This window comes from Anopheles arabiensis, chromosome 2 (assembly GCF_016920715.1).
Source record: "Anopheles arabiensis isolate DONGOLA chromosome 2, AaraD3, whole genome shotgun sequence".
NCBI classification, from domain to species: domain Eukaryota; kingdom Metazoa; phylum Arthropoda; class Insecta; order Diptera; family Culicidae; genus Anopheles; species Anopheles arabiensis.
In genome coordinates, this window is record NC_053517.1 from 75,400,701 (window position 1) to 75,427,551 (window position 26,851).

General features: G+C 41.2%; 1 protein-coding gene across 10 annotated transcripts in view; it reads right to left on the reverse strand.

Annotated features, from left to right (window-relative positions):
- LOC120898369 (SCY1-like protein 2) overlaps positions 1–26,851 on the reverse strand; it is a 104,530-nt gene that overhangs the window by 13,310 nt on the left and 64,369 nt on the right. For 3 of the 10 annotated variants that reach the window (XR_005738655.1, XR_005738654.1, XM_040304159.1), the window contains exons 9-20: positions 26,237–26,367; positions 25,790–25,904; positions 21,745–21,890; positions 21,301–21,454; positions 20,005–20,181; positions 19,830–19,902; positions 17,080–17,216; positions 16,708–16,921; positions 16,472–16,630; positions 15,509–15,603; positions 14,003–14,095; positions 7,986–8,135 (exon numbers count right to left, since the gene is read on the reverse strand). Coding sequence is in view for 7 of the 10 variants with exons in the window: in XM_040304159.1 (XP_040160093.1) it covers positions 7,986–8,135; positions 14,003–14,095; positions 15,509–15,603; positions 16,472–16,630; positions 16,708–16,921; positions 17,080–17,216; positions 19,830–19,902; positions 20,005–20,181; positions 21,301–21,454; positions 21,745–21,890; positions 25,790–25,904; positions 26,237–26,367 (1,644 nt within the window). In the remaining 3 variants the exon portion in view is untranslated. Of the gene's footprint in view, positions 1–7,886; positions 8,136–10,949; positions 10,968–14,002; positions 14,096–15,508; positions 15,604–16,471; positions 16,631–16,695; positions 16,922–17,079; positions 17,217–19,829; positions 19,903–20,004; positions 20,182–21,300; positions 21,455–21,744; positions 21,891–25,789; positions 25,905–26,236; positions 26,368–26,851 lie in introns of all 10 variants that reach the window. The other 7 variants (XR_005738653.1, XM_040304156.1, XM_040304157.1 and 4 more) reach the window with 5 other exon arrangements.

Sequence of the window (26,851 nt, forward strand, 5' to 3'; positions counted from 1 at the left end):
GTTGCTTCAAGAAAAAAAGCCAAAATGCCTTGCATTTGGTACTGTGGCACGGTTTTATAATATTGGTGTGTAGCAAAAGCGATGAGCAATGGCTACTGTACACGCCACCGCAACATGGTTGTGCGGAGAAGTGGACGTGTCTGTTGTTGTTGTTGTTATTGTTGTTTGTAGGAAGGCGTGTTCAGTGGTGTTAGTTTTGCGATTAGCTTAGTGGTGCTGCGCCAGTTTTCATTCAGCTTGCGTGCAACATTTGGTTTTTGCTGTTTGCGAGTAAGTAATTGTGCTTGAAGCATTTGTTCAAAAGCAAGCCTACTGCCGCCGTACGGTGAAAACGTGATGCGTGCTTGTTGTCCGCTAGGGAAAGGAAGAGAGTGCAGCAAGTTGCCGGCAGCAGTTCGGTGCGGTGTTGTTTATGCAATGTGCCTCAAGCTCGGAATTCAATCATGATTAGCTACGCTGGTGCTGAATTGTGTTTGTTTGTACTTGTTGTGTCATTACATTAGTGACTAATCGTTACAGGGAAAACAAAAATCGTTAATTATCTCAAAAGTATATTGTACATCTTGGTAAAATGAGGGAAAATATATACAGAGGTTTATTGTGTGAAAATAAAATGCTCGTAAAAGAAGAAGCAAAGCATTAAACTAAGTAAAATTATAAAATGACCTTTCGGTTTCCAATCGCAAACTGGTTCATTCTGACCATTATTGTATCACACGCGTATTGTTTTCAGCAATGATGTACAGGGAAAAATGACCAAAACACATCTCTTCATTATTCTTTTGCAAAAAATGGCAGAAAAGTGTAATATAGTGTGCCAAAAAATAGAACAATTCATTGGAAACGGCTTCTTAAAGCTTGATTACTTGACAGATTTCTTTTGTTGATGTACCGTTTCGACTAGCATGTCGGATTGGTTTCATACACATCGGCAAGTCTTCCATTTTGTTGTAAGAAATTTCGTTTTCCTACTTGTTCTGTTTTTTGTGCCCATTCTTGGAGAAAATACAGATTGGAAGCTGGCTGAGCGCAAGCACGCTCACATGTCTGTTTCACCTTTGATATCGTATTCCAACCACTCCTTGATTCTAAGCTTTTGTGTAGCAAAGGAAAAAAAATATAGAACATATTTTCAATGCCATAAGGCTTAGTAGCAGATCCAATTGAACCTTCACTTTGCTCAGACTGCGGAGTATGCTGCAGATTAAGCACCGTGGAATGGGTCATCTCATCGTGCGACACCGGTTGAGTAATGGCACGGGGGAATTCCCCAGTACCAAGGGCAATGCCGAACAGCACATTCGTTAGCAGGAAAATGAAATTTCCCTCCAACTGCAAGGTGGAACATTTAATCTGATTAGAGACAAACATAAAATGGTTTCTCGGCATCGTTTCATGCGTGGTATGCCAGAGCTTTTAGACGACGAAGCAGTTTTAGGGACGTAAGGGAAAAGCAGCTTTAGGTATTGTTTTTCTTTTGTGAGAATGCGCGTATGATGAAGTTGGAAAGCTTGGTAGCAGTTTTTTTTGTGCGCCTAAAATCATGTCGATTTTGTTGCGAGCAATGAAGTTTAAGTTTCCATTATTTCAATCATTTGTGAAAATATTGAGTCTGGAAGCCACCAAAAGGATTAAGGAACACCTGATTATGTTTTCAATTGTCCCATCACATGTGTTGCCATGACGTTTATTTAGATCACTAGAATTGGAAACCCGACCGAAAGCACATTTGCCAATCGGATGAAAATTACACGTATAAATTGAACCGACGATTCGTACGTATGAATTTGGTACGCAACTTTCAAACACGTACGGAACAACCCGCAACTTGCGGTTGTGGACGAGCATGGAAAGAAGCGGAAAGCGGAAATGAGGACAAATGACAACCATCAAGAAATATAGCTGCTGTGTGAGCCCGTTGGATCGGCCGTACCCGTACAATCATCGCGCAACGACAGAAGGGAGAGAGCCGAAACTCACGTAGCATATGCAACATACCAGTGGCAAGTATTACGTAGAGGTAGCGTGGCCATAATACATCAAACTGGATTAGAACCGCAGACTCGTAATGAAATACTAAAGCCAGCTTGTTGCTGGTGGGCTGCTTCCGCCGTGCGTGTGCTGAGAGCGGAATGGCCTAGCCGGAAGCTGTATCGATGCTAGGGAAGAGACACGGTGCTAAAAGCATTGTGTGGGTGCAGTACCACTGATTCGATTTGTATTGTGTGCCGGTTTTGTGCATATTGGTGTGCAGAGTAGGTTTGATACGGGCTCGTTGAATGCGCGGGCGCGTGTGTGGGCTCAGGTGTTGCATGCAAAGTGACGTGCAAATCCGTGCCGAATTGCTTTTTACAGCACCAACAGTATAGTGCCGAGAACAGTGTAGTTGTGTTGTTGGGGGATGAGGTAGGATGGTGCACTGAATTCCTAATAGGTGTTTGGTTTTATGTCTCGTGTGTAATTAATTAAACATTTACCAGGGAAAGGAAAGTAAAAACAAACGTCGATGAGGTACGTTGGCTACCATTTTTTAAATATTGTGTACTGTTTTTTATTAAAATGTAAATGTAAATAACTTTACACAATAAAATAATAATTAACAAAGCATTCAATAAGAACTCAATACTAGAGGCGCCTAGTCGCTTATAAAAATGGTATAGGCGCTTGGTACATCGATGCACTACGTGGAGACGCCTGGTCACTGGTAAAATCAATGGAGGTGCCCCAGTAATGGTAGAGTTCAAACCATTTCAAAAGCCTAGTGAACGTTAAAGGCTGGTCTGGTGGTACAGTGGTCAACTCGTACGACTTAACAACATGCCAGTCATGGGTTCAAGCCCTGAATAGACCGTGCCCCCATACGTAGGACTGACTATCCTGTTATGGTAACAATAAGTCACTGAAAGCCAAGCTCATTTCACTAGTGGGTACAGGCAGGCTTTGACCGACAGCGGTTGTTGTGCCAAAGAAGAAGAAATGAACGTTAAAAATAAAATTAGATTTAAAGTTTTGTTATATAACTTATAGTAAGGTTAAACACAAATACTGAATGCTGCATTGATATTAGCACTTTAAGCGCCGCGACATATGAATTCGTATGACGGCTTTGCTCACCGCTCAGCTTTGTATCTGACGCTCAGTGATTTTCTTGAGAACAAATGAGGTAGGAAAGAGAGAACGAGAACGACATGTGCTACGTCGCTTACGGCAATGAAACAAAAGATCTCGCACGAAACATTGACGCACTCATCGCTCTCTTGCCATGCTCACATGCGCTACATTCGAAAAACTGTGACGTCAGACCTGCGGACAAAGTGATAAATTCAAATGCTGCAGAACAAGCAATTAACATTTATAGTAGTTGTTAATTATTATTAACGGTCGATTCGCTGGCACAGTGTTATTTCTTGTGATTCCCGAAAAAGGCCACACAGACAGTGTTTAGTGTGGTCAACGACAACCACTGATCGGGTTGAGCATTCTCGAAGGATCCCGATCTAGGGTAAGCGAAAGAGGCAAGGTCACTATTTCGTCAAAGCCAACGACAAGTGACAGTTTTTTAGCGTCTCTAAAGAAAAGATAAAAAATAAGACAGCTTAAAAACGCTTGTTTTTACTTAAATAATAATTACCAAAGGGTGAAAGGAAGAGTAATGTTGCAGTGTGAAACAGTAGTTATAAGGGAATGTTTGGAAGGAATACAACATGGCAATTACTTCTGAACAGACAAAATATATGAATATTATAAGCCAACCAAATTCAAAATGTTTATGAAACTTTGCTCGTGAACTTCAACATGTAATTCGTTGACAGGTCCGACAAATGTTCATGCTCATCAGAGATTCACAACATGATCAATAAAAATGAAATGCATCATATAATTTAAAATTCATAGCTTTGTGGGCAACATGTATGTTACGTGGCTCACTGTCGGGAATGGATGTAATAGTGGTGAAGGTGGGGATCCCAAAGCAATGTCAAACTAACTGTATTGCGTCGACTTTTTTCAGTAAATAAACGACTCAGAGCAGTATAAATGGCGATTCTATGAACAAAATCGGTCTCTATAGCATTGGCCAGGAAATGAATGAAACTAACGCCATGCTGGCAAACTTGTTTACAGACCAATGCACCGTACAATTTTGTGTGGTACTGTGAATAAAACAACAGTTATGTGATGATTCGACACAATAATGCTGCAGATGGTAACTGTGCTTTTCAGAACGGAAATAGAATCGTACCACTCTGAGCGGTGTTCAGCTTGCGACTTGTACAAATCATAACACAGTAATACATATTCTGAATTTGATGACTATAGATGGGAAGAAAATGTCATTTAGAGCTGACTTTTTGTTGTAAACGGATTGAGTTGATTGAAAATTTTAATTACACAAAAGGTCAATCGTTTTCTTGTTTGACACGTGTACCAATGTGTGCTGTTGCATGTTAGATATAACAGATACATAATTGTGTGATGATTCTTAATTCGTTGATATGCACACAAACGTAGGAAACAATATTTGTGATACAATATCTGTGTTAGATATAGAAAATTCTTAAGTTTATGATGATTATTATGTCGTTTATATGTACACCAACATACCAAAACAATTTCTGCAAAATAAGGAATAAAGGGAGTAAAAATGTAAAGTTATATTTGTGACAGGGATGAAAAAGTGCAAATTATAGCAGAAGCATAAGCAGCCAATACAGAAGCAGTATAGCATACGTTTGGAGCAAAGCGATAGGATCGACAATTCATAAACGTATCGTTTAGAAGGTATTGTAGTGGAACGTGGTAATCATTCGCATTCATCACCGGCAAAGACAGGATGCATCGCAAGTATCAATAAAGGCAATACGTAAACCGAGGTCGGTAGCAAAGTACTCTACAACAAGATCATTATCGATTCCCGGGCAGATAAACAAAACGCTTTAAAGAACAATGAACAATTGTTTTGATGCTTGAGCATTTTAGAGGAACTTATCAGTTGAGGGATGAAACGGTAGATCATATGACGGATGATATTAATGCTGAAGTATATATAAGTATATATATATTTGCAATAGTGTCGTCATAGGCCGATTTTGAGGCTTATCTGTCTATTTTTGTGTTGCATAGATGGAAGCTAACATGAAGCTATTGGTTGACTTTTGTTAATCGTAGTGCTATTTCATGGGCTTGTAGAAAGGTTTACAAACATTAAAGAAAAGGAAGATAGATCCTAGACAACAAACAGCGCAACATCGAAACATCGATAAAGGTAAGATGGTTCGCACAACGATGCTTTTTGGAGGGTAGTTAGGGTCAGCACAAAAATCTGTGACGATCAGATCTCTTTCATTTCAGCACAAAAAGCGTGGGTACAAGATTAAAGTATTCGTTATTTTTACAAGACAATAATAGTTTGGCAGTTTGATGCACTGCACTACAGATAAACTGATAAACATTTATAAAGTTATTTTTACCATTGGGGAAAACATAGACAATGCTGATATGATTATACAAACTGCGAGAAGGCATCCTACATTTACAATAATTTAGCTATTGGCAACAAAGGCAAACAGACCTATACAGAAAGGAGCATATAGCCACGTGCAATCCTTTGCTCACAGTTGTAAGAAGAGGAGGATAGAGATAGAGAAAGACAGATCGTTAAAATGTTAGAGTTAGATTAGATTACCTAATTACATACGGAGCAATATAAATGGTGAAGAATACTCAACAGGAAAGTAGGTAGATGTCTACAAGAGTTGATAAGTTTTATGGTTGTTGATAAACAATCAGAATATTCAGCCTGCACGATTGGGGATGCAAATTTAGTTTAATTTCAGCCGCCAAACCTGCCGTTGCTTTATGTATGACTTATCTGTGTTTTTGAGACTTTAAGCTTACATGTTTTCGAATTGGACCATCCTCAGTGACTGAACGTTTCTGTTTATTTCATTGTGCCCTAGTACTTGTAGCGAAAAGGGCGAATAGAGGCGGGGAACTTTGTAACAATACTGTTAGTAAACCTTACGTTTAGCTATTTCTCAGTTTCGTTTGTTGGTGTTTTACTATAAAACTATAAATCTATTCGTGACTCCATCATGGATATATCGATCGGAATTGAACTCAGGCAGACTACCGCAAACGAAACAAAACAAAAGTAGGGATTGTTGATTACCGCCCATTACAATAATTTAATACAGATTCCGTGGTAATAATGCTTATCACTAGCCAATTAGAGCCTTGCTGCTGTGAATGATAGTAACAGCGTATCTATATATTTATTAATTGTACAAACACACATACGTACAACACATACACACGCGCCCACTTACACGCTCGAACACTCCGAAACAGACACGCAAGCATACACGCACAAAAATATACACAAATAGGACACAAGTCACAAAACAGAAGTAACATACAGTCAACACCCACCAGTCTTATCGTTAACCATTTGTTTATGGTGAGTTTACCAGCACCCTTCGTTTGGCCGATGATTTGTCGCAGCGGCTTACCAACTGGCCAAGAATGGTCGTTGTCTTACGATGCGGTGTACTCGTGTGTACTCCAATATAGTACTTACATGGCTGGTAAGTGTAATGTGTTATTTGAGGCGCTAGTAATTATTGATAACGCACGCTTCTATCGAGCGTTTCACGCTTCTTACTCCCAAATTTCAAATTAACGTTAGTACATTCACAACGCTCCCAAATAAATGTTTGTTTAAAATAGGGTCTTGCAATGCGTGTGTAATATCTGCCCGGGAGATAAATGACGATGTTGTTAATGAGCGGTTGACTTTGTTGTTTTTCTTTTTTTAATTTCCGTTTTTTCCGGGAGTGTCGTTTGGTCGACACCAGAATGTTGTTTTTATATGCAAAAATTACCTTTTTTTCGGTGGTTGACCCATTTTCTTCGATTGATCGTGCATGATTACTTGTTCGTTTTTGGCGCAAAGTTTTTACTTATTTTAAAATAATATTGCATTGTTTTTTATCATTTGAGCTACGAGTTATTCTAAATTTTGCATTCTACATGTTGTGCCTAGAGATTATTGCCTTTTTGCCAGAGGGTATGGGGTTTATTTTCGTGTTATTGTATTCGTTTAATTGGGTTACTTTTCTGCATAATGTGCTTTGAAATGTTTTAGATTGTTATGGACAAAATATAGTTTGATTGGATTGTAAGTATTAGAGAAAAAAAACATTACAAAAATGTGCAAATGCATTGAATGTGTGAAAAGGAGAACGTAATCGACGTGAAATTGAGCCAATATATAAAATCCAATTGATAAAAAAGAACAGTGAGTTCATTTTTGGAAAACAATCAGATAAATTGAAAAAGCAGTTCATTTGAAGCAATGAAGTTGAGTTAAAGTGTTTCTGAAACAGCAATAAAACTTTATGACGCACGATAAAAAGGAATAACAGTAACATAGAGAATTAAAATGGTGGAATGAGAATGATGAAAAAATATTAACACGAAACAAGACAAAGAAGGGTTATAATGGACAAGCTGATAATGAGGAAATGGAAACCATGAATAGATGGCAAAATAGATATGGGAAATCAAGTGCGTGATGCTCAACACATAGAAATGAAAGAGTTAAATGAACAGCGTATGGACACGTGATCGAGACACGGTGATAATTTGCGGGTTTAGTATGAGTGGCTTGTGTGTGTGTGTGTGTGTGTGTGTGTGTGTGTGTGTGTGTGTGTGTGTGTGTGTGTGTGTGTTTTGTTTTTGTTGTAGCAGTAAAAATGTGTGAACGTATTGATGCATGAGCTTGTGCCGGTGTTGGTGGTTGTGCAGACGTGAGTCGGGAGGTGTTTGCAGTGTGATCGTGTGTCTTAACGACTAAACGTTATATTTAGTGACGGACACTTTCGTACATAATTATTTCGAGTCTGACTACTAGAATTTCCATTGAAAAGAGACTGTTGAACCGGACTTGCGGCACCGGAGCCACCATAACCAGTCAGTTGTCTTACCATGCCGGAACCGAGCTGTTGAAGCAGACCGGAACCGGAACCGAGCGGTCCGGACGAGAGCACGGTCGAGGTACGACGGCTCCTGATCGATTGCATGCTCGACGACAGTAGGAACGGAACACTGCTCGAAGTGTTCGGCATCGAGCCTCCCTGGGTTGTGGGTAAACGTCGCGCGTCCGTGTGCGGTTTGAGCGGTGTACCGTTGTCCCGTTGCGTGTCGTCCGGTGCGAGAGAGACGCGGTGCAGACGGGTGGAATAAAAAATGGAAGAAAAACAGTAAACAGGAATGGGGAAAAGAGAAGAGAAAAGCGAAATGCAATTAGTGGTTGTCAGTTTCGGTTCGTTCGATTGTTTCTTCCACGCCGCCCTCGTCACGGGTCATTTGCGTCGTGTCCCGTCAGGGTGTGTGTGTGTGCATGTCAGCTGTCCCTGTCCATCTTTCAGGGATGGCCAATTGTGCACACCTTTTTTTTCTGTGCCCGGTGGGTGGTAAAAACTGTCATCGGCAGGCGCGTGTTTTATTGCTCGATTGTACAACGTGGGTTGTGATGAGTTTGCTGTAACTAACTGGGAAGGGTAGGGGCATCTTTCACACTAACGTTATCGCTAGCGACCGATGGATGAGGCGAACGTCCAGAGCACAATGTCTCAGGAAAGTGAAGGCGTTAAGATTTAATGGATTTGACGGTGTGCTCAAAATGTAATACAGTTCGTTCAGAACTGCACGACAGCGGTCTCTAGATTCTTCAAAGTTGTACAGGGTGTTGACAGTGTAATTTATAGTTTTCTTTGCTGCTCTCGCATATTTTTAAGAATATTGCGGCTTTCATAGCCGTTTTTATGAAAAAAAAATAATATAAAAATCGTCTTTGGTGGCATTTTAGGTGGCATTGTATATAGTAGCGTTAGGCTGCTCATGAAACTAATGTGTGCCTTTGATGCTTTTCAAATGATTTTTGTTTCAATTTATTAAATATATTTTCAAAACTTAATTGGATTACTTATAGGCAAATTACCTTTTTAGTACTTATACGACCTACGCGGTTATGCGGGCTTTTACAGATTTCTTAGACTTATTGTACCATTTTAGAGAGCCTCGTAAGACACAGAAGCTATCCTTAAGGCGATATATATGTTGAATCATTGAACTTTTGTGTTTCCGTGTATGCTGTTACAGCTAAAAACCTGATTTACGTACACATTACATTGCACAAACATTGGTTTATATTAATGACTATACAATTGAGCGTATTTTGACTACAACAGTACAATTATTGATAGATCAGTAAGTTGTATTGATATTATTTTTCACACACGTATCGATGACAGTTTTTTTTTTACTATTAACAACCAGTGGGTGGTTAATCACGCAGCCTGACGGGACAGATAACGGTTTTGATATTTTCTTTTGAAATTTAAAATTTAGTGCCAATATATGTGCCAATCAACTTTAGTGTCGTATGGTAGTGGTGGAAGAGAGAATACTAATAGCCAGGAATGAAAAGTAGCTCAATAAAAAAACAAGCAACGTACCTTGTCAGAATGGAATGATTTTAAATAAAATATACATTACATACACACATTGCAAATGAATGTAAAAAAGAACAACAAAAGGTAATCCCGTCGGAAGTTGCGCACCTAGGGCAAGATGTTAAAAGCACAGATAATTGGTCGTGCACAAGTAAAACAGGATGCGCTTTACGGCCAATAACGGACAACAATTGTAGTATTGGAGGTAGCGGCAAGACGTCAAAGCAGGATAGCTTGGAGTGAAAATAATAAAAATAAAAACTTCACAACGTCACCTGCTTCCTGACAGGAACAGGAACGATCACACGGGTAACTACATTAAAGCTTCTCATCACGTTCACGCGCACTTACTCGCTGCGAATGCGGTTCGTCTTTTGTGTGCACATGCTGATGTGGGAGGGGGATGGGTTATGGTAATAGAAATGGATTGTGGGCACGGGATTAGAAATGGACGAATGGCGCTCAAGGATCAGACAATGGTGCTAGACGTGGGCAACAAAAGCAAAAAGGAACAACCAAGCCATACCACGGCGGAACCGTGCGGCAGGAACGAGTGCTGTTTGTTTGCGTAAGGAAATCTGCCAAACATCTTGAAGCAAATGCAAACTTTCAGCGTGCGCAGGCACAAATCGAGCTGGCAGCACACACGACACGGAAGGGAGGGGTTTCAGGTGAACGCACAACTTTCAGCACTGCGTCAGGAGTGGAAGTCTTGCAAAAACTGTTATTCCCTGCTCGGTTTGCACCAGCGCACCCGAGCTTCGTTCGACCGAATGCTTGTCCGGGCGGAACAATGGAAAAGTAAAGTGGGTAGCTAGTTGAAAGCATACCCCCGCCGCTCGCCTGTGCAAAGGGATGTAATAGTTTTTTGAAGAAAAGTGATTTCCGGCGGAAAGGATAAAAATAAAACAAACATGGCAGAGATGGTAGGATGCATTTGGCTAAGCAAAACTTTTCAACGCCAAGACAAGCAACTGACGGACGGACGGAGTGCTTCATGTTTGCAGAGAAGGAAAGCTACTTCCTACCGGATGCAAATACAAACAAAGGCAAATATGATTCGTTGGGTTGTCGGCAATCGTTGCCATCTGTGAGGCTAAGTTATGATATGCCCACATCTAACCTATCCGCTGGGAGTGGGAAAACGTATGGAAAGATCTTGAGCACCAAAAATCAGGTGCGGGTTTGGTTACTTTAGGAAGGTTGGTTTAGGATAGGATAGAAACCTCAAAATTCGTTCTACTTAAACAGGAATGTTGAACTTGCAAGAATGCAGTTTTAGTTTCGATTGCGGTACAATCCGGTGCGCAGTAAAGCTACGAACGCGGGACTGTAGAAAGCTATGCCCTGAGACAGCGCTACGCTAGGATAAACGGCTCGGATGAGGTAGGAAGAAAACACGTAAAACAATAATTACAGATAGATAGTACTCACGATCATGCTCCGTGCAAGCTAAAGAGTCAAACGGGAAGAAAAGCGTATATTTGTTTCTGCTCATTTTTCGTAGTTCAATTCGATGCGAAACGATTCGAGAGATACGGAAGGAGTATTCTACTAGCCCGCGTAGTTCAGCTTTATGCGCATAGTGCAGGGACAGTGACTGATGATGGTGCCAGTGTGTTTGCGTGCCCTCAACGCACTCGCGCTTGTTTTCTGATTGATTGTTTTCTGTGTGAGTGTGTTTGCCGTACGATGCTGAAAGTGGAACACTATTGCTCCTAGGCAGCAACGGTGAAAGCCTTTGATTGGTAGAGGTGCTTTTATAGCTGTTTGATGCCATTAGAAAGTTTGCTTTTAGTAGTTTTCTTTATGTTGGTAAGTTTAATACGACATTGTTAATCTATAAATTGAAGGTTATAAATAGGATTCTTTACTCTTAATTCCAATGGTTTTGTTAAATAGCTGAGAATTTTTACATTTAAATGATTTTTTTTCAACAATATCTAGCTCAAAAGTATTAAAATAATTGAAAAAAATCTTTAAATTTTTGAATGTTTATGAAAGCATCTTATATTTTTGGCATTTTATTTGGAAAATGTTGAACATTTCAAGTAAACTGATTTATGAAACAGAAACGAATAAACGCAAGCAAACGTAATATTCTCAAACGTAATATGCAATATGCATTCTCTTTCATAGCGCAATATTATCAATAAATGTGAAATCAGTTGCATTTGTACAAGAAACAGTATAACAAACGCTTAAATTCAAATCATGAAAACTTAACCACAACTAAAGCTTACAATTGCGGCGAATTAACCAAAACGTGTAATAAAAACATTGCTACAAATGCAAAAGCAATAAATGCAACAAGGGGACGTCACGGAACAATAACTCGAGATAATACAAAACAAATGTTTAAAGGAAAAAAGCAACAAGTATGTCGAACAAAAAGCAAACATTACCAAAGGAGGAAATATTTTTTTGTACAAATGTCGACAAAGGCTTAAAAGAGAAGAGAGTGAAAGAGAGATAGACCGAGAGAAGCAGTCGAATGGCTTAAGTCGAAGTATAGAGTCGATCAACTGGAATCGGATTGTGAGAGTAAACTCAAATATGCTGATTGAACGAACGACGAAAGTGGAGAAACACAAACACAAAATCGTTGCATAGATTTGTTAAATGAATATGCCAACATTGCCGCTTCATACAGAAAAGATACCAACAAGAATGTCGTCCTTTATAGTGAAAATGAAAAAATAAGATAATTGATTTCATAATTTCGAAATAATAACAAAAAATATATATATTTTTCCGCATTCGTTTTGCTTTGTAAATAGAATATTATTGAGTTGATAGTAACTCCAATAATTCATTATTCATAGTTTGTGATGTAGTTATATCTATAAAAAATGCATCTATATCAATTTTCCACACAATATCAACACAATTTTAACTACAGCACATGTGTGCTACAATGTTAGCAGTGAACTGAAATAGAAGTTTTTTAGTTTTTTTTAATACCACATTCCATTTTAGTGCTGCCGCACCAATGCCATAAAGGCGAAACTCTCTCGTGCCATAGAGGAACGAAAAACAAAAGCTTCCCGGAAGCCAGCCTGGATCGTTATCGACGGGACAAAAGTGAATGGTGAAGCTAACTCAGCACAGGATAACACAACGAAATGGCATAGCAAAAAAAAAGTGAATGCCATGTAGAAAAAGCTAACATTTTCCCGGCCAAATGTCAACAGGTGCCGTCGGTTCAACAGGTTAGGTGTTAGAAGCAGCTTCATACACCTTTGCGGAATGTTTGCAAAAAGTGCAGCCCATGCAGGCGTGCACAAAACACACAAAAAGTACAAAACTGAGAAATGTCATGAAAGAAGCAGCTGCAAAAAGGTAGTTTTTTTTTGTGTGTGTGGCGTAATAAACGCTATCTAGCGTGACGATGATGCACTCCAGTAGATAGAGTGGTGGGTGGTCCTTTTGTTTTGTTTGTTTTTTTGTTCTATCCGTGGAGCAATTTTCATGCACAAAGCAACGATAGGGAAATGGATTTTTTCTTTGTTATCATGGGTTCGTCGGGACAGGAATAAAAAAATGGGCAGCCGACTCTACTCATCTAATCAATCAATCGTTCGAGATGGGCTGAGCGAAAGATAGACGTGAAAAGCCAGGGATATCGTGGGATAATTGCTGACACGTAACACTTGACTCTGATGAGGATGGGAAAAAAGCAGGAACAAGCACAATATTCTTTCGATAAGCATAGCTGGATGGTGGAGCAAAAGGAAGAATAAAACACAACTGGTTCAATTTTTGTGGTGGGAGTTTTTTGTTGTAGTTGGTTGTTGTCTTTGTATTCAGATGCGTCTTGCGTCGAACGTCACAGGAAACGTAAGAGAGCACTTCAATCGGCACATCAATTTTGGACGTTCACAAAAAAACAGACACACAGACACGAAAAAGAAAAAAACAACAGGCAGCAAGCACGGACAAAAGGACACGTGAGAGCAGAGACAGCGTCACAGAAGGTTTTGGACGAGACTTGGGAACAGTGACAGTAATAATGCATCAATTGTAACGAACGAGAAGTAGACACAACAGTGTAGTTAGAAACAATGGACGCGTTCGTTGCAGGGTTTGGGAACGTTAACAAATGAAAAAAAAGAACAAACACAACCAACGGCTCTTTTTGAGCTTAGCAGGCGAGACAAGACACACGAAAAAAACGCCACACACACATAAAAGTGCAGAAACAAACGACCACATACGCTTTGTTGCGAATGGAGGTGTGCCGTGATCAAACATGCCCTCAAGCAATCCGGGCTTAATTGACGATTGTTTGGCACCAGGGGAGCTCAAGCAAGTGCCCCACAGGTGCCCCAGCACACCACAACACATACACAAACGTGCCAAATCAAAGACAAGAATCAGACACGGTAATCAACACGGTGTGGGACACTAAGGTGTCCAGACAGACGGACACATCGGTGCTGGTTCCGAAACAACCAAATAACAGCGTTCGGGAAATTTTCAATTACCACTCGTGTTTTCTCCATTGAACTTACGACGTAAGCGGATGAGGAAGGCACAGAAAGGCTAGAACCGGAGCCTCCTCGAGCGCTGAAAGCCTGCTTTAGTGGATGCAAAGTGGGTAGGACGTCGATGCAGCGTTACCCCAGTACCGTGGAACCCCGACGACGACCACGACGGAAACAAAGAAAGGAAACATAGGGACAGATCGCCGGGGCGTAGTGTGAAACAGAACAGGATGTTGTTATGTGGCAAATAGAAGAGAAGAAACAGAAAAGGAAACATTACGTTAGTTAGTGCTGCGAACGGTGGACTGCCGGGTCCCCATCGTGATGGGAAATTCTATCGATTCCCACATGCCACTGCCACCTGTTTGAAGCAAGTGGCGTAATTTGCAACGTCATAATGCCTAATGAAGGATGTGTGTGTGTGTGTGTGCGTGTGTATGTAGGCATTTGAGTGTGATCGAGCAAACCATAATGAGTCCTTTGTGATCAGAAGCAAGCAGCACGCGTTCGATTGATTACATGATGGGCAAGGATTGTTTGGAAACTCATTAGCCAAATATCAAGCGGAAGGCAGCCTTCAGTGTGTACTAGTACACATGCTCTTGAACGTGTACCTTTTATTAATAAAGTGAAGACGAAGGGAGAATGGTTATAGAATTAATTACATTATTGAGGCAATTTCAATTACAGATACTGCTATGTGTTGTGGAGGTACCGAAGTGAATGTTGAGATATTTCATCGCTCTCGATTAGTTGAACACTGGCTTAAAATGGTCGGTTGTGGCTTTTTTAGACAAGACATAGTAAGGTTGTATCAGTTTGCCTTCAAGCAGCTTTAAAATAAATCATGTCCACTACAAAAAAAGCCTGACAGGACAAGTATAAATAAAAGCGTATGAGGGCATGAGGGAGTCCGTGACAGTTTGTCGTCTGATTATATCAACAGACAGTTGACATATGTACGGATCAGACGCTGTAAAGCTGTGTGCGATGACTTTGGATAGTGGTGGAAATTAAATGTAATTAGTTCTCCATTCGTGTGTATGTCTGTGACAGTGGTTCTAACTGTCCTGTGGGAGGAAGGCAACTGATTTTGAATGTATTTCTGATACTGGGTTTTGTCGATACTGTTTCAATATTTCCACAGTGATGTTAATTTAGCAAGACTGAATAGTGTACACCAAAATGATACGGATGCAAGATGGAAGATAAACAACAACGTAAGATATGTGTGTTTGTTTGTGAAAGAGAGCTAGGAAGATTACGTATGATAGCAACCAGAAAGAGAGATAATGAGAGAAAGAGCAAAAAGGACAGAAAGATAGAAACTTGCACTGCTCGGGCTATTCAATGCTACGTTTGTTGGCCTTTTTGCAATGTTGTTTTTGTTATGTTATCCCCTCTCTCTACTACGGCATCAAGGACTACAAACACATACACGCACGCAAGTACGCACAAATGCTACAGCAAGGTGTAGAGCTTGCAGTCCATCCCTTTGCTACTTACAGTCGGTGGTGACAGATTGATGTTGGAGCCTCGTCGTTCCTGCGGACCAATGCTCGAGTGTCGTCGTATCGGTAGCCCTCCGCCCGGGGTTCCACCTAAAAGCGAGGGGGAAGAAATAAGAGCACACAGAGCAAAGCAATTGGTCAGCTGCCATTTGGTGTGTACGGGGTACAAACTGCACAGCTTATGTCTTAAGCTTGCATTATCCTTTAAGTGAGCTCCGGTTAAAGTTCGCATACCAGGCGCTGCTGTGTGAACAAGGTACCAATGTGTTGGAACCGAGCTTGCTAACTCAAACATCAACACTTTCAGCTAGACACTGAAAGCGGTTGCGGTAATCGGTGAATCACTCGAAGGCAACTGTCGTGCTGCACAGAGCACGGAGCTTTAGTAATTTATTGCTTGCTGTGCGTTGTAATTTGTGCAATTATTCAATGGATTATGGTGAGACGTGCTTATATCTATCGGTACTTTTCGCAGACCGTCGTCGTCGGAGCACTGTATGCTACACTAGCAAACTAACCGGACCGAGAATGCAGTGTATTAACAATGAATATTTAACATCAAGGAAATAGATTAAGCATGTGATAGTGACCAAAAAATGTGTGACTATCATCATGCTACATGCTACATGTTTGACAAATACGCCATAGCAGTTACCTCGACGGTATAAACTGCGATTTGGTAAGTAAAACAGGATGGTAAAACATGAAAATATCAAAAACTGATCTTTTGGATATTTTTTCAAGACAATTTAATTCTTCTTACACAAAAGCTCTGGAGAAGCTTATCGAAATAATTAGATTTTAATGTTTTTCTTCTGATTAGATGCAATATGTATAACAAGACAGGGGTTGGTCGACAAAACTAAGGATGATTACAATCAGTAATAGAAAAAGGTTGTAAAAAATGACTCTCCTAACAAAACGGCACCCTATCTCGCTGGTGCGTGTGAGTACTCACCCGGAGACGAAGCACAAGACGGTGCGATGCGTATTTTCGGCGTCATGAGCGTGTTGTCGGACAGGCGGCGGTTCGGGAATGCGTTCACCACCCGGAGGAAGTTACTGTCCGGCGAGGACGGCGAGCCGCCGAACCACCAGCTACCTAGAGCACCCGATCCTGTTAGAAATGGGGTTACGACACACACACAACTATAGCATGCACACGTTTAGACATTCCAATACCTCTTCGGGTACCTGTCGAGTTCTTCCGTGCCATGTCCTCGGCGCTCGACGTTTTGCGCTGGTCGATGCGTAGGTTCGGTATGTTAAACTGCTGCGCGTTCATGTTGTCCGAGGAGAACTGGTGCCGCAGCGGCCGGTGCCGATCCGGCGACGGTAGCGATAGATTGTCCAGCTTCAATTTGTTACGTTGTTGTCTATCTATTTGGTCCAGCATTTCCTGAAGCACCTGCGAACGCAATCCCCCGCCCAGCCCCCAAAACACGAACAAAGCAAAGAGCGTTTGCATTAAAACTTCTTCACGCACGCGGAAGCTGGGCTGCAGCTGGGCGATAGTATGTACACACATACACGCACGCACGCACGCAAACGCGCTCGCTACCATACCTCGAGAAGTATCATAAACTGTTCCAGATTTAACGACGGATTCACTGTCTGCGGTAGCAGCGTAGGCATCACCTTGGTCGCCATGATGTTAACCGTTAAGCCATACTTTTTGTCGCACAGCATGATCCGATAGATGTCTGCGATGGGTGGTGAACGATAGCGAGAGAGAGAGAGAGAGAAACACAGAAAGAGAGGATTGAAGAGAGTGAGACAACATAAGGCTGCAAAGCTTTGCAGAACCGAGCGCAACACAACTCGTTGTCCGGTTGCGATGGAAAGAAAATGCCATGAATAATTTTACGCCATCCGTGTTATGCTTTATGCATGGGCCGTAACAAACACGCCACGGAACGGCGGTTCAGAGGTGTGGGGTACGTTTGCTCGCTGTTCAATTTGCTTTATTAGTGTATCAACTGGTTTATGACATGATTTCCAGCTCATTAAATTACATTTACTAACAGCAGGATTGATGGAGGGGGGTGTGGTGCGTATGGGAAGAGTATTTTATGCGAAACATGTCAACCGCTCGGGGAAGGGCAGTTGAGTGCGTTAGGAAGTTTTTTGATGTTGTATCGGGTGTACCGAGTGTTCGGCTATGCTGTTAGAGCATTTAGATCGACAACGGCTGAAAGTTTGCCGTAGTTTTTCAATGTAAAACAAGATGAAGCAAATTGCTTTGAACTCGCTTTGGGTATGCTAATTATTCGCTACCAAATTAAGAGGAATTGTTAGTCCCACATTAGCATGAAAATTGCGCTGGTAGTCAATGAGAACAATAGAACCATTGTTTGGTGGCACAGATGATTATTATTCTCGAATGTAATAGTTCATAATGAGCCTTTAATAGATTTTCCTTGTTAAACAATTAATGAAACCTCGAATTCGGTGTTAAATACAGCAACCTTTGATAAGCTGTGGAATCATTCATTGATTTTATTACAGGTCCATTCTATTTCATCAGTATACAGTACATGTCCATCAATTCTGGATACGTGGAATTTTGAGAAGATTTCAACTTTACGAACGTCACTATAAATTTTCAGAGTATCTATCGTTATACAACCTTATTGATGTTTCTTCTACCTTCCCTCTATGCAAGCAAACAAAAATAATAACTCCAAACATTTGTTTGAGTTGCACAATAAATTATCACATAATTTAAAAAAACATAAACAAAAACTTGTCATTTTCACCAAACAAACAACAAACAATCTTATAAACAAACAACTTCAAATGCATACAAATGGTCGGAAATTGATTAGCACATACTCCAAGTAGTTGACACCAGTCCAATTTGAATTGCGATCTAGCAACAAATAAGGCTTCGGTCAATATTACACCCATAACATTGCATTCACCAGGTGCACAATATTCTTTCTTCTCCTGTGAACGCAACGCACTTCACCCACTCAGGGTGGTAAAAATAAACTTTTCCGAATCGCAGCACCACACACCGCTGCCGGCTGTTGCTAGGTGAGTGTAGGATGCACCAGCAGTGGTGAAGCGGCCTACTACACCTTCAGGACTATTTTCGTTGACGTTCTGCTAGGTTGCTTCCGATGTGCGTTGGTAGCTCATGTCAGCCAACCGACCAGCCTTGCACATGTAGGTGGAAAGGATATTTTTATATTTAAATTATACACCATATCACCTCATTCTATTCATGGTAATAAAGAAGGAACATTTGTGATTCAACATAGTGTCATCATTGTTTTGTCAAATACAAAAGGATAATTTAAACAATTGCTGCACACGATGTTAAGAATGCTTGATCCAGTCAGTTGCATAAAAAAATACCCAAAATAATCGATTCAAATATTTACAATATTTTCGCAAAAGTATTTTAAATGGTAATACATGGTACAATGAAAATATCTCATATTAATAATATTTTTCATCTCTAGGAGCCAGGACGACCAGGAACCAACCAGACAGTATTGCCGTAAGCAGTATTTCGTTATTCGCAAATATTTGTATAGCAAAGGAGACGAGTGCAAAACAAGACGAAACATATTTCTCGGACCTACATACTCGCCCATGTGTCGAGTATGACCTAAGCCTTGGAGCTATTTTTCAACAAGTTGATGATATTGTGCCTTGACTTGTACGGGCTGAAAAATTGTGCACCATTAATAATGAAGGCAAGGTGTGTTAAATTCTGAAAAACTCCCTGGAGTACAGCAACTTAATAATTTTGTCTGTTTTAAAAGTGTGTGTGTATGTGTATGTGTCTGCATGTTTCTCTGCCCTAGGCGAACCGGGTTTCATTCGTTCGCAGACATTTTGCTGATGTTGCCGTTGAGTATACGTACAAACAGAGCGCATCATTGCCACACTCACTCTCTCTCTCTCTCTCTCTCTCTCTCTCTCTCTCTCTCACACACACACACATACACACACATTATGCATCATGGTTAACGAATGAGATGAGTGGAACATAACCAGGACATTGCGAGAACGATGAGTCCCCCCCCGTTCAAATACTTCGCACCCGGCTACTACGTAGCTACATCCATCGTTCAAAGGCTTATTGAACCCTTTGCAATGGTTTGGAGGGTAACCGAGAGTCGGTCATGCCGATTGGCAAGCGCAAGGCCCATGTTCAATTGCAACAAGTAAAACCCCCACGAGTTTGCAACCATTTTGCAAAATGCTGTCATCTACCTGCAAGTAAAGCCGTTACGGTTCTCGTGCTGAGGGCGAGACTGTCCTCGCGACACAGAGCAAGCACGGTTGGGTTGCATACTTACTGACGACGCGCACCACAATATCCGGATCGGTGAGTCGCACCTCGAGCAGCAGCGGCAGCACCTCATCGATTATCTGTCACAGAGAAGAGATGGCAGTCGAACGATGAGCTTTCCCGGGTTTAGTCTAACCTCCTTCCTCCCCATCTTCAACCCAACTGCACAGCGGACAACTCACCTGAGACTTATCCAGCTTATCCAGCGTACGTTCGACGCACTGCAGCACGTTGCCCATGATTTTCAGATCGCTTTGGTTCTTTTCGAACACCGACTTCAGCTTCGGCAGCACCAGCTTCTTGATCGTGATGTCGTCCAGGTAGTCGTACACGTTCGTAACCGCTACCAGGGCGGCACTCTGTGAACGGGAAGCACAAAGCACCGCATCGTTGGGTGAGTGAGGCGGTGAAAACTGAGGGAAATTAATTTATCACAGCTTGCAGCCCGGTTCTGCCCGGGACTTCCCCCTGGAGGGTTCGGGTTTGAGCAAAGCGTTGAACTGAAGGCGGGAGCTTTCAAGAAGTTTTCGTTCGGTGTCGAATGATGGTTTTTTCCTCTTCATTTTTCCATTCATCCAATCGCGTTCAGGATAATTGACATTGGGACGGCGAGGATACACACACTTTCTCGGGTAGCTAGCAGAAGCGTTTCCTCGAATCGGGGAGAAAGTTAATCTGCACCAGCAGGCGCTGGCACGGGCGGATGGCGTATAGTGAGACTTTACACGGGATTTGATCTTGATAGGGCTGTGATGGATTCGATTGGACATGCCTCTGGAGGTCATCGATTCCATCAGCGAGCAATGCGATGATGGTGCAAAGTTTGCTGGAAGCGTACCTCTAGAGGGTGGGGTGCATTATGAAATGCAGATGTAAAATAGTGCAAACTGGACAGAAATGGGGATTATGTTGGTAAATGGATAGAATATGCTTTCGTTGCGAGTTGTGTGAAATTTCAATAGACAAGATTACAGAAACCCAACAGGAGATTGAGTTGAACTGGAAAATGAGTTCTTCTCTGCAATTCTCTGGAATGAATGTGAATTTCAATTTTCTAGAAGGAGGAGTTTTGATAACACTCCATTGAGGATGCATTAATAACATGTAACAAGGAGGAATTAATACTGCACGCAGACACAAGGAAAAACACTTTAGATTGTCGAATTCAATCATACAACTCCAAAACAAGCGGGAAGTGGCAAATCTTAAACCGAGATTTTAATTGCCCTGAAACAGCACTCTATTCTGCCTTCCACACAACCGCATGGAATAGTGGTAGTTCATTTTCGTCCCAGATTACCACGGGATAAAGGGGTCGAGTATAATGTAATTGAATTGCTGCCATGATAGGGCTGTCTTCACAACGTACCTTCATCTTACAAGCTGCAAAACCCAACCGTGCTAATAGCACCTGACACCTACCCGCAAGCCATGCCCGACAAAGTCGTGCAGCCGAGCATCCGTTGCTCACCACTCACCTGCACCTGTATCGTTGTGCTTTCCAGCGCGTTGAACAGGAGGGGTAAAACTTCCGTCCGTATATCATCCCGTGGTGTTTTCTCTAGAATAATGTGTAAGTTCTCTAATAATGCTACGGTTGCTTGTATAGATTTTGGAGCTACAAAAACAGTCCTGCCGAAGAAATGGGAAAGAGAATACAAGCGGTCGGTGGAATGAAAGTGAAAAGCACAATGTGTGAGCACAAACCACACGGGTGTGGTGGGGGATCGAGGATGTGTGAAAGCTGTTAAGATCTAGCATGTAAAGTATATACTCCATGCTGACACAATACACTTTCACCAGAAGAACGTGTAGGGTAGCGGTAGGGGGGCAGTGTTTGGAGGGAGCAGGGAGAACGCATTACATGGAAAAGGGATGCTTGAGTACACAATGGGCTAACAGTAAGGTAGGACGGTTCTTACTTAAAGGTAGGTAAAATGATTGCTTCATATTCCGAGTTTGAAGATTCTTGGACCAGGGTGAGGGCGGGCTGCAAGACGGCGGCCAGCACTTCATCAGCACGCATTTCCTGCTGCAGATTAGGCCAGATATGTTGCCACCAGAGTTTCTGTGGAAGAAAACAGCATGGAAGAGTGTTAGAGAGAGAGAGAGAGAGAAAGCGTGGAATAAGCTTGCAGGTAACGAGTTGTGAATCACACAAAACCGCTCGATCAGACCGAAGAGGGTTATGACAGATAAATTGAACAGTCATTTGTAGTTTATCTGTTTCAACACGGGCAACACACTTAAAGAAAGCTAACAATTTCCTATGAGGAAGTAGTCCGGGGCATGATGCCATCTGTATCAATGATAACGCTATGCAAAGAGCTGAAGAAATTACTGAGCGAACCATAAGGTCATAAAAATTAATTTAAATTGCATTTTAATTATATCATAAATTATAATTGTGTTGGTAAAGCGTTGTATAAGTGTTCTATAACGCATTAAACTATCAACGACATTTGTGATTTATTTACAGTACAAGTTTTATATATTTCAGTACCAAATAATTTAGTTTATATATAATTAAGAAGCTTGAATGTTGTTTAAAATACAAATACAAATATTTTACGAGGAATACTCTACAGATTGACACATTGATTTGGTAGTCGCAAAAATACATTTCGAAGCGAGCTATTTTAATTGTTAGATTGTCCTTTTTTCTTTAATAAATTTCAACTCATCGTTGAGATAGGTTGATATGGAGAATAGTGTTAATAATAGTGTTTTGTAAAAAAAAGTACTATAGTAGTGTAAAGTATGAAATAGACGTTTGCAAATAAAAAATTGAATTCCTTAAAACTATCAAAATGATAAAACTGTCTCTAGAAAAGAATTTTTTTAAATGTCGCATTGCGTAACAAAACTTTCAGTGTTTTAGCTAAATAGGAACTCGATACTAATACAGAACAAAATTCGAATAAAAAATCAATAGTACTAAAATACTTGAATCACTAAAACATTCACGGAACATACTTTGAAGCAAATTAAAATGCTTTAAGATTGTATTAAGTAATGGCCTGACTGTACGGCTTATGATATTAATTTTGATTATTTTAAAAAGTGAATGTAACTATTATTATATTATTTTTTGTATTGATTTGGAGCTGTCAACCTATCGTTGCCGGTACATGTTTCATTTATGTTTTCACTTTTCTCATCGCAGACCATGCTGATATATCCGTATGAGTCCGCCGTACGCATGAATGTTGTGCAAAGTGGTAAATTTACGACGTTGTAGAATCTCAAATTAAACGAGTAACAAAAGGGCCCGTCGAAAGTGATGCTTGATTTATAGGGCACCAGCACGATAAACTGATTACTGTGCTTATGCTGTTTTCCTGCACCAAAACGTTACCGTTTCGTGGGTGTTGAGATGTAAAAAAACACGAAGAAAACACTTCCACTTCTCGCTCTCTCTCTCTCTCTCTCTCGCGTACGATGGAGAACGTTTAGTGCTTGAGCGACGTTTGCCCTTGCCAGGAAATAAATGGGAATATCAGCGAAACGATACTGAATTCAATGCAGTCGCCTTTAACGGACAGACGATGTGCGAAAGTCGGACGATCAAATCTAATTTGCACTTTTACATTGTTAACACCGTCTGGATTGGTGGGGATCGCTTACCGGTGGAGCGATTGCTACATCGCGAACCATTCGCAGAAAACCAAACCTCAACCCGGCAAACCACTTGATGCTTTGGCGTTGTCTGTTAGCCTGGATCGAATGGTAAGCTAAGCTAAAAAGAGTGCAACAGGTTGATGGGAACACGGGAAAGATGAGCCACGAGTTGTTTCGTATCCGTCACAATCATCGACATCGATCCGGACATCGACAGCACAACCGCCTGAACTCTGGCTCGGGCTATCTTCGATTGCATCGATTGGGGTTGATTGATTTTTGAAAGCCGGGTTCGGTTCGGGAACCATGTTTTTGCATCAAGTCAATTTCCCTCGAGCGGGCGAATGAGCAGTGATAGGTTTTTGAAGCAGTGGTAAAATGGCTTCTGATGATGGTCCAGCCACATTCTACACAAATCGTTTTGTAACTAGGAAGGAAAGAGGCCTTGAGAGGGCAAGCTACACGAACCCTTATTAACCAGCGACGCAAATGAACTGGAAAAAGAGAACGGAGCTGTTTACATCCGTGATTGGTGTGCCGGCTGTGAGCAAATAGCCCTGGAAACCGCATAAAAGATCGATCAACCCGTAAGGCTTGCCGGTTTTAGAAACAACAGCCCAGGCAAAGTGGACGTTAAATTGAATGTGGCCCTTTTATGTGGGTAAGTTGTTTGGAAATTGCTGGTGGCTGTTGTACTACAAGGCTCTTCAATTTGCAAGTGCCGATGTACGATTGCTGTTTGTTGCAGTGCTTCATTTGCCATACGATGAATAATGTTGTTTCTGTTTGTTTGGGTTTCGTTTACACGATTTATTGAACACGAACCGGTTTTATTAATGTTGTAATTGTTCATTGCTACAATAGAAGAGTTATTCTTTATCATGGAAAAGATTTGCGAAAATTATGATGCTAAACCATGAGTAGTTGCTGGCGCTCCTGGAGTAAGCCAAGACCAGGTAGCTGCTATAGTATATAGTGTGTAAGTACGCAATAGAAAATTAGATATCTGTCATATAACCATTTTATCATTCAACGAATAAGAAAGAAACTTTTATTTTATACGATGACATGAAACGATGTCGCTCAGAAATCACTCCAACATGAGTTCAGTGGCAATTTTAAGAAAAAATATAAACACATAAGAACTCGTTAAAACTTATTTCAGAAAACTAATCTTGTCTGCAATATTTGGCACTAAAAACCAAATTGATTTGTATAATGTAAAGTAAGGAACTCTTGTCGCGAAATGTAGAAAAAGGTCAATGTGGCAAACACTTTCAACATTGAAAAAAAAAAAGTAAAATTCATGCAGTCTGCATTTCATTTCAGAAAATAAAAACATATGAGAGCAACATACATGAGCAAGAAACCCTTTGGGCAAACAATCTAAATAGAGAAGTATTAAGTTTGCTAATTTATCTTAAGAAAAACTCATGGCGATGGTGAAGCTCATTCGACAAAACGCAAATACAATATTTCGCAAACAAGAACCACGTATTGTTTTCGTATTCGTTCAAATAAGTTAGTAAGAATTAATGAAGCTTTCCAAAATAAATTCTTCTTCTATTGCAAATCGACGTGACCCGTCCAGTAATTAGGAACAGCCAAAATATTAAACGTGAAAAGTTTTTGCAAGACTTTTATAAGATTTAACAGTTTAGATTTAACGACTTATTTCAGGTATTTTTAAGATTGATTATATTTCATAATAATAGCTATACAGTATCTTGAGTTTATAGTTAATTGGACTGAAATACACTTTTAAAATAATGCATGTGCCTTTAGTACAGTCGTTAAATGAAGCGTTCCTTAGTTTTCCCATTGTATGGGTACATGTTAAATGGGATGGCATCATATGACAAGCGTACGCAAATGGCAAGTGAGAAATAATCAGAAAATCCCTGTATAGCTAATAACGCCCAGTACTATGTGAAGCACAAAATCATGAGCCGCACATCAATAATGCATACCCCGAAAATGCGTCCATAGGCACGTGCACCGAGCAGATTATATAATTTTGCCTAATATTCATTGACTACTATTAAACCATTAACATTACCTTTATCCGCTACCTGGAAGCGCGTTGGCAGATGTTGATTCATTGGAAACATTGTTAAAACCACTCTCCCCCACCTGGTGACATTATTGCGAATATACGCAGCGGAGCGAACGGAAGCAATTCAGCGCAAGCCTTTGGCAAGTGACCGCATAACAGAGAGAAAGTGCTCCGAAGAAGGCTCGGGGGATAAAGGGGATTGCCCACTTGAAAGAATTGTTTTTACTAACGATCTTTCGAGTAGTCCCAAGGAGCGAAAGCAAAAAAAGTAAATGTTTTCCTGCACTTACCCGCGGTATGAACGGTAGAACTTCTCTGAGGGTGCTGCGGTAGTAGTGCGTTTTCTGCGTCGGATCCTTCATGTTGATGACATCGAGGAATTGTAGCGCCTGTACGGCTGGATCGCTGTTCAACGGTGATGAGGGGAGAGAAAAAGAAAAAAGAAAAAAAAACAACAACACAGAAGAATTAAATGGCAGCAATGGTAAGGGATGGGAAAATGGGAAATGATTCGAAACGGAACGAATGGAATTAGGCACCGAGCGGCGGAACAACACGGACAATCCAATTATGTGCCGCGTGTGCCTTGGCTGTGCCAGTGCTGCTGTGCTCTGCGATCAATTCGCCCGTGAAACTTGCCGTTGCCAATCTGTGCGTGAGGTTGGTAAGAACATGGTTGTTTTTTTTTCTCTTCGGAAAATCGGACAGAGATACGAAAAGAAAACGTGTCATTCTACCTGAAGTACTTGATGAGCGTTAGCAGCTGAGCCGTTGGGCGAGCTCCGGGCGATTTCTTCAATAGCCTTGTGGTTGCCTCCTGCAGCGGGATCGGTATCCTGGGTAGGATGTTGTGCACGGCCTCATCTAGCTGATGATTTATAGAAAATTAGTTTCACGTCGCTACGCTTTTCTTTTTTTCATCCCCGTTTCCGTTCTCGCTCGCTCACTCCGTTTAAACTAATCACCCACGGGGTAAGAGAAGCTAAAGGGAAAGGCCAGGCAACACCGTTGTGAAGAGCGCGTCGCGGAAGGTGTAGTATTCCGGACACTTTGCCCGACAGCACAGCGGAGAAGGCTGCATGGCGCCACGGTAAAAGATGGCGCTGGCGACCGTCACACACCGGTTGGCGTAGACAGGATGGCACGGGAACAGCATTGATCGAGAGGATGGGAAAGAGGGCGTGCGAGTATGTTGTGCACATTGATTGCGTGTGAATGGAACATGTTCGTGTGCGGTGTGCAGTCCTGGGGCCGTTCGTGTGTCGTGATGTGGGGCGCTTTATCGCGTGGGATGTATATTTGCAGTATCAATGGGTCGGCTAATAATAGGCTTGCTCCATTAGGGTCGGCGA